The sequence below is a fragment of the Mastomys coucha genome, unplaced genomic scaffold (assembly GCF_008632895.1).
Source record: "Mastomys coucha isolate ucsf_1 unplaced genomic scaffold, UCSF_Mcou_1 pScaffold23, whole genome shotgun sequence".
Lineage (NCBI taxonomy): Eukaryota > Metazoa > Chordata > Mammalia > Rodentia > Muridae > Mastomys > Mastomys coucha.
This window is the reverse complement of record NW_022196906.1, coordinates 15,491,255-15,498,830: the sequence shown is the minus strand read 5'-3', so window position 1 is coordinate 15,498,830 and position 7,576 is coordinate 15,491,255. Positions and strand designations below refer to the sequence as shown.

General features: G+C 47.9%; 1 protein-coding gene across 5 annotated transcripts in view; it reads right to left on the bottom strand.

Moving 5' to 3' along the window:
• Positions 1–1,951: 1,951 nt before the first annotated feature.
• Slc44a2 (solute carrier family 44 member 2) overlaps positions 1,952–7,576 on the bottom strand; it is a 35,668-nt gene continuing 30,043 nt past the window's right edge. For 2 of the 5 annotated variants that reach the window (XM_031343740.1, XM_031343738.1), the window contains exons 21-23: positions 4,423–4,507; positions 3,804–3,975; positions 1,952–3,299 (exon numbers count right to left, since the gene is read on the bottom strand). In XM_031343740.1, coding sequence (XP_031199600.1) covers positions 3,851–3,975; positions 4,423–4,507 — 210 coding nt within the window. In that variant the 3' untranslated portion in view covers positions 1,952–3,299; positions 3,804–3,850. The remainder of the gene's footprint in view (positions 3,300–3,803; positions 3,976–4,422; positions 4,508–7,576) is intronic. The other 3 variants (XM_031343742.1, XM_031343741.1, XM_031343739.1) reach the window with 2 other exon arrangements.

Here is a 7,576-nt window from a genome sequence, read left to right as displayed (position 1 = left end):
TGATAGCTCACAACCATCCATAATGAGACCTGATGCCCTCTTCTGGAGTGTCTGAAGACAGCTACAGTGTAATATAATAAATATAATAAACAAATCTATAATAAATAAATCTATAACAAATAAACAAATCTATAATAAATAAATATAATAATCCATAATAAATAAATATAATAAATAAATAAATATAATAAATACATATAATAAATAAATCTTTAAAAAAAAGATTTCTTCAGCACTGACTGATACAAAGCACAATGAGATGGCTCTTTAGAGACAGCAGCTTCAGGAAAGGGCAATGAAATAACTTTCATGTGGCTAAATCAGTGACACAAACATAATTTTCCTTCTCTGTCTCCCTTGGGGGCAGGTGAACACTAAGAGGTCCCCACAACTCTAAGGGGCAGCATGATCCACTTTTGAGCAGTTAGGAAAGGGGTAGAGCTGAGACAAGTTTGGGCTCAGCCAGCCCTAGATTTTTTTATTTGTTGCTTGTTTTTTGAGACAGGGTTTCTCAGCATAACCAATCCTGGCTGTCCTGGAAATCACTCTATAGACCGGCTGGCCTTGAACTCACAAAGATCTGCCTGCCTCTGCCTTAGGAGTGCTGTTATTAAGGGCCTTTGCTATCACATCCAGCTTAGTTTTAATCCTAGCACTTGGGAGGCAAAGGCAGGTAGATTTCTGAGTTCGAGGTCAGCCTGATCTACAGAGTGAGTTCCAGGACAACCAAGGCTGTTTCACAGAGAAACCATCTTTTAAAAAAAACCCTAAAATACTCGAACCACCCCCCGCCAAAAAACAAACAAATCCTAAAATAGAAGTACTTGTGTTTGTGTCTGAATTTGCATGTGGGTGTCCAAGATGAACCAGTGTGTCGGCCCCTGGATCCTATGTCACAGGAGGCTGTGCTTTGGCCAATAAGAACCCGGGAACTCTGTGGAGCAGAGTACACACAGAAGCCCTGAGCCTCCTCTCCAGCCTCTGTATTATTATTTATTTATTTTGTATTACGGGCATCATCATTTGCTATTTTGAATATGTAAGCACCATTCAGCCGGGCGGTGGTGGCGCACGCCTTTAATCCCAGCACTTGGGAGGCAGAGGCAGGCGGATTTCTGAGTTCGAGGACAGCCTGGTCTACAGAGTGAGTTCCAGGACAGCCAGGACTACTCAGAGAAACCCTGTCTCGAAAAAACAAAATAAACAAAAAAACAAACAAAAAAAACCAGAGTAAGCACCATTCAGGTGTTGGGCACTGAATCCAGGACCTCTGAAGAGCAGCCAGTTCTCTTAATAGCTGAGCCTTCTCTCCTGCTCAGCTTGCAGCTTTAAAAAGAAGAAAAACAACAGAAAAACAAATTTGGGGAAGGGGCTCACAACTGTCTGTAATTCCAGAGGTCCCTAAGCCCTCTTCTGGTCTCTGAGACCAAGGAGGCACAGGCATAGTGCACAGATGCACATGCAGACAACATGCCCAAAAGCATAAAAAAAAATCTAAGTAATAAATGTATTCTGATCTTTCAGAGGAACCAATTGATTTCAGCCCTGATTTGGGGGGAAGCGGGGAGGCTCATGACACTGTAAGTGCAGCTCCAGGGGCCCCAATGCTCATTGCTGGTCTCCATGGAAAGCTGCGTCCACATGGGACACACTCACCCAGACACACACAGAAATTACAAAATAGACTTATACTATCAATCCTGGACTGTGAGACCTTGGGCTCTGGTGCTGGTGCAGGGTGTCTAGAGCAGTTACTGAGGGGGAGGAGAAGCAAGTGCCTGTTTCTGGACTCCAGGAATCAGTTCCCACTCTGAAGCTTTTGTTCACCAGGGTCCTACGGGACAGCCCCACACAAGCTGCAGGGCACACTTTGGAAGTGAGCTCCAGGCTGCTTCCATGACTCCTTCCTTTCCAGCAACTTCCCACACTCCTATTAAACACACCGGGTCAGTGTCTGTACAAGAGGCACTTTATTAACTGGCTGGAATGCAATTATGTAAGCACAGGGCCGGGCATACAAGGGTGGGGTGGGATGGCACACAAGGCAGGCACAGGAGACCCTGGAACCCCAGGCTGGGAGCCTTGTTTCCAAGATCCTGGTATCTTATGGATAGCCAAAGTAGGGGTGGGGGGAGGGTCTTAGCATATGATAGACAAAGTAAAGAGCCATTCTACTGATTCCCAAGATCAAGAAGTTTGGCAAACAGATTCTCTAGTTTCATGTGAAAGAAACCAGATAGGCCTAGTTAGCTTGGAATACAGAACACATCCACACCTCATCCCCTGAAACCATCCCTTGAGTGCACTTAAGTTTCTTCCCTCTTACAAAGGGAGCAGTGTGCATCACTGGCTGAGAAAGGGCCGGGGAGGCAGGTCCTATTTTCATTCATTTTCCAACCTCAACTTTTCCACTTGGAAGCCATCCGTCAAAGCAACTCTGTAGGATCTAAGTACAGAGGCCTGTTTTCCACAAGCACTCCCATCCACCACCACCACCACTCAGGCGTTCCTCGCGCAGGTCCTCCTCCTGGATGCTGGCTGTTTATCCAGAAGACTCCTCCAGTTCTGGGTACACACTCCTTCCTCCTGTGACCCCAGCTGCCCCAGGCTGAAGGTGGGGTTACATATGAAGGCACTCTTGGTGGCTCCATCCAGCTCTGGAGCCTGATGGAAGAGAAGCAGGTAGACCCCTACTGTCTGTCTAGGCTACAAAGGACTAAGAGTGAAATGTGTATTTGTTGGCCCTTAGATACATCAGCCATGGAGATCCGATTCTGTCTCGCCTGCGGAGCTCGGAGCTAGTGTTCACTGAGCTGGCTTACCCGCTCTCATCCAGTCTTTCCCTTTTGGCCGGAAGGGTTACTGAAACACAAAGAAGCTTGCTGCAAATATCCATGGGCCATCTCCCACCCTCAACTTCAAGTTACTTCACCATATTGGCACCGTCTGAGTCAGTAAGGACTGGAGAGATCCATTCTATCCCATCTTCCGGGGTTGTACTGAAAACTCCCAAGTGCCCTTTGGCATAGGAAAGAGATGCCCCAATCCTCTAGGTCTCTGGAAATGGGAACTTGGAGAGGCTGGCAGAGAGGCAGTGATGTGACAGTAGGCAAGTCTGATGAGCTGGGGACTCTGAATGACCCAGCTGCACAGCAAGCACCGGGTCACAGCATCCTGAGAGGGCAAGTGTCTTTAGGATTCTGCTACTTTCTTGTTGGTTTTATTCAAGAGTTTCTTGAGAGTGGAAGACATGAAGTAAGGCCTCTCGGCTGAGCCGTCGTTTCTCTCCAGATCCTCCACTGTGGACAGAGCCCCAAAGCAGGTGACATGAGAGGGAGGCAGGCATGGGGGTTGGGACTGGGGAGCAGGGAAGGGGACAGAAGGACGTAGAAAAGCCTCAGGGTTAGAAAGCAACACACAGGAGAACAGGGCATGGTGGCAAAGGCCTGTTACCCAAGGTATTTAAGAAGCTGAAACCAGAACAATGCCAAGGTCTGCTTTCACTACCTTAAAAGTCCAAGGCCAGCCTGGGCAACTGAGAGAGAGAGAGACATTGTCTCCAAATACAAAGTTAACAAGGCTAGGGGCATAGTTCAGTGGTAGGGCACTTGCCCAGAATCCCCCAGGGAGGGGCTAAAGGCTTGGCTCGGTGGCTGAGCCCTTGCCTAAAAGCTCCAGTAAGAGGGTGGGCTTATGGCTCAATGAGAGGATGACTGTCTAGTTTTTGGAAAAGAAAGGGGTAAGGAAGGACTCCAGGAGCCCCACGTTTTCCCAGTCAAAGAAGCACCATCACATGCACAAACCCGGTCTCCAGAGGCCCCCTGGCCAGCTTGCCAGTCTCCCTCACTCTCTACTCCTCCTCAACTTCCTCCTGCTTGCCCGCCTGCGGACTCCCCTTCAATAGGATGTCTCTCAGCTCGGGCGACATGAAGTAGGGTCGCTCCTGAGAGCCGTCATTCCTCTCAAGGTCCTCACCTGGGCCCCCCAGGAACCAGCAGGGGGTGGAAAATGGGGTGGTCAGGAAAGGAGGGGGTTGGAAAAGGGAGGCAGAGGAAAAAACAGAAAAGAAGCCAGCAGGCATGGGGGGAGAAGGGGAGGGGGAGAAAAAGACACGTGGAGACTAGAGTTAGTGGCAGCCATGGACCCTGTGCTAGTCCCCAACAAAGCCAGAAATTTCAAAGCCACAGACCCAGGGATAGAGTGTTCCGGCTACATCTCTGTGGCTGGAGGGTGAGGAACAGTTAGCTTAAAGTGTGGTGAGGAAGCCAGGAAGGCATGCATGGGCCTAGAAGGGACACCTGTGGCCCCTTGGAACTCTGGGGTGAGGGTAGCTTTGTGCTTTCATTGGAGGGAGGCATTTCCTGTCCTATGGGGAGAAGGAAGTCAGGGCCCCTGGTGGGCTAAAATAAAAGGGTCACTCACAGAAACAGAGGAACAGTGTGTCCACACACATGCCATAGACGCTGAAGAAGCCGTGCGCGATCAAGTAGGAGCCAATGATCACTGTCTATTCAGGAGAAAACATCTTGTTCCAGCCTGGCTCAGGTGAAGAGCAACCCCACCCCATCACTGTCCTTCTCTCTTGAACCAAGAGGCTGTCTGTAGTTATAGAACTCGTGGCAATCCTCCTGCCTCATCTTTAAAACATCTTTTTACCTTTTACAAAAGACTTGTATGCGTTGCTAGCATGTTTACATGTGTAGCATGTGTGTGCCTGATAACCATGAACATCAGAAGCTGCCAAAACCCCTGGGGCTGGAGTTGAGAAGGGCTGTGGGCCACCATCTGGGTGTTGGGAACTGAATCCAGGTCCTCTGCAAGAGCAACAGTGCTCTTAACTGCTGAGACGTTTCTCCAGCCCTAAAAACATTTACCTTTCAGCTTTCAGCTTTGTGGTTCATGCCTTTAATCCCAGCACTTAGAAGACAGAGGCAGGGGGAATCTCTATGAACTCAAGACCAGCCTGGTCTATACAGAGTTCCAAGGCAGCCAGGGCTACATAGTGAGACACAGTCTCAAAAAAAAAAAAAAAAAAAGCCGGGTGATGGTGGCGCACGCCTTTAATCCCAGCGCTTGGGAGGCAGAGGCAGGAGGATTTCTGAGTTTAAGGCCAGCCTGGTCTACAGAGTGAGTTCCAGGATAGCCAGGGCTATAAAGAGAAACCCTGTCTTGAAAAAAAAATCCATTTATTTTATTTATTTATCATGTCAATATGGCTATGAGTAAATCCTTTCCTGGTTTCCCTCATGTTGACTTTTGATTATATGTACATGCACAGGCACCCAGAACACCTGGCACTAGAATTTCAGAGTCTAGTGCAGTTGCTGGGAATTGGCATGAGTCCTTTGTAAGAGCACCAGTCGCCCTCCTGTAGTTCTGTGCCTCGGCCTTCAGTGGCCTCGGTTATGGGTTTAGTACACAGCTCAGTACTCTTGGCTGTTGGTGTGTGTGTGAAGGACGTCAGTATCTGACGTCATCCTTCTTCACCTTAATTTAAATGTTTGCTTGTTTTCATGGTAGCATACACACACCACAGTACGCTAGTGGAGGACGGAAAAGAAGAGTGGTAGTTGATTCTCTCCACCCACCGTGTGGGTCCAAAGGGGCATTCATGTCTTCAGGCTTGATGAGTTTCTGAGCCACCTTGCTGGACCTTTGCCTTAGTTTTATGAGATAAACTGCTGCTCAGTGATTGGCTAAGAGGTTTGGCCAGTATGCTCTGGGGATCTACATAGTACTGGAGGTATACATGTACACCACCATGGTATGTGTGTGTTGTGGCATGAACTTATGACCTCCCTTGCCTCAGCATGAGTCACCACACCCAGTCCAATTAGGTGTTTTTTTGTTTTGTTTTGTTTTGTTTGTTTTTTTGAGATAGTCTCACACGTCTCTCAGTCTGGCCTCAAACACTAAGTAGCCAAGAATGAAACTCACTTTCTTATCCTCCTGTCTCTTCCTCCAAGTGCTGGAATGGCAGGCCTAAGTCACCAGGTCTGGCCTTCCACGCCTCAACTAGGAGAACCCAATCAGCTCCACAGCCACCCTTGCTTTCCCAACCCCAGTGCCTTTGCACATGCTGCTGAGTTTCTAGCTCACCTACCTTTTGCTTTCAACTCTAACAGCATGTCCTCAGGTACACGCCCCCTGGCAGCGACGTCTGATTCTAGACCAACCGTCTGATTCTAGACCAACTGTGCTTCCCATGGTCCTAGCACTATCTATGTCCCCTTGAGGCTTTATCCAGCTTCAGTTTTATGAGGCATTATGGGGCATTATGGACTTGGATCCCACATTCCACAAGGCCACATGGTACATGCCTATAATCTCAGTACTTTGGCAGCTCATGTACAAGGCCAGCCTGAATCTGAGGCCAGCAAGTTCCAGTACTGCCTGGGGTACATGAGAGATGGTCAGTAGATAGCACTCGCTGTGCAAACCTGGAGACCAGAGATCAGATCCCTGCACCCCTGCAAGCACAAGATGAGTAAGATGGCCCCCTGTAATCCTAGCACTTGAAACTGATGATAGCAGCTCCAGGGCAAGCTGGCCACCTGGACTAGCCAAAATCAGGGAGCCCTGGGCCCAACAGAAGACACAACCAGGAAATAAAAAGACCCAGACCTCAGCTCTCTACTATTCCCCTCTGCCTAGACAGCCCATACTTTCTTTGTTTTAAGACTTTTTGAGACAGGGTTTCTCTATGTAACCCTGGCTGTCCTGGAACTAATGCTTTGTCAGACTCAGTGATCTGCCCACCTGTTTCCCAAATGCTAGGATTAAAGGCACCAGCCACCACCACTGCCTGCCTTTTTTTTTTTTTTTTTTTTTTTTTGAGATAGGGAATTCTGTAGCCAGAACTGGCCTTGAATTTACTATGTAGCTAAGGATGACCTTGCATTTCTGATTCTTCTGCCTGTTCTTCCTAGTGTTGGGATGGCAGAAGTGTGCCGTCAGTATTATTGTTAGCTAATGTCCTGACTCATCTAAACTGCACGACCTTTTCTATGGTGACACAGTGGCTACCTACAATCCTAGGGCTTGGGAGGCACAAAGATCAAGAGTTCTATGTCCACCTGGGTATCGGTCAAGGAAAAAAAGGCAAAGAGGGGAGTTCTGGAAAGATGGCTCAGCAGATAGGAGAACTGTCTGTGCTTCCAGAGGACATGGGGTCAATTTTGAGCACCCTCATGGCAGCTCACAACCATATGTAATCGCATGTCCCAGGTCCAGAGAATGTGATGCCCTCTTTTGGCCACCATGAGCATCATGCATGCATGTGGTACACAGACATACATGCAGGCAAAGCACCAATACACATAAAATAAAAGCTAATAAATAGTAAAAATAATTTTAAAGGCACACATCTTTAATTTTAGCTTAAGAGACTAGAGTAGGCAGATGTCTAAGTCTGAGACTAGCCTGGTCTACATAACAAGTTTCAAGTCAGCCAAGGCTACATAGAGAGAGTTTTGTCTCAAAATAAAAAACAAAAACACTGAGTTTGAGGCCAGCCTGGTCTACACAGTGAGCTCCAGGTCAGCCAGAATTACGTAGACAAACTTTGTCTCAAAAA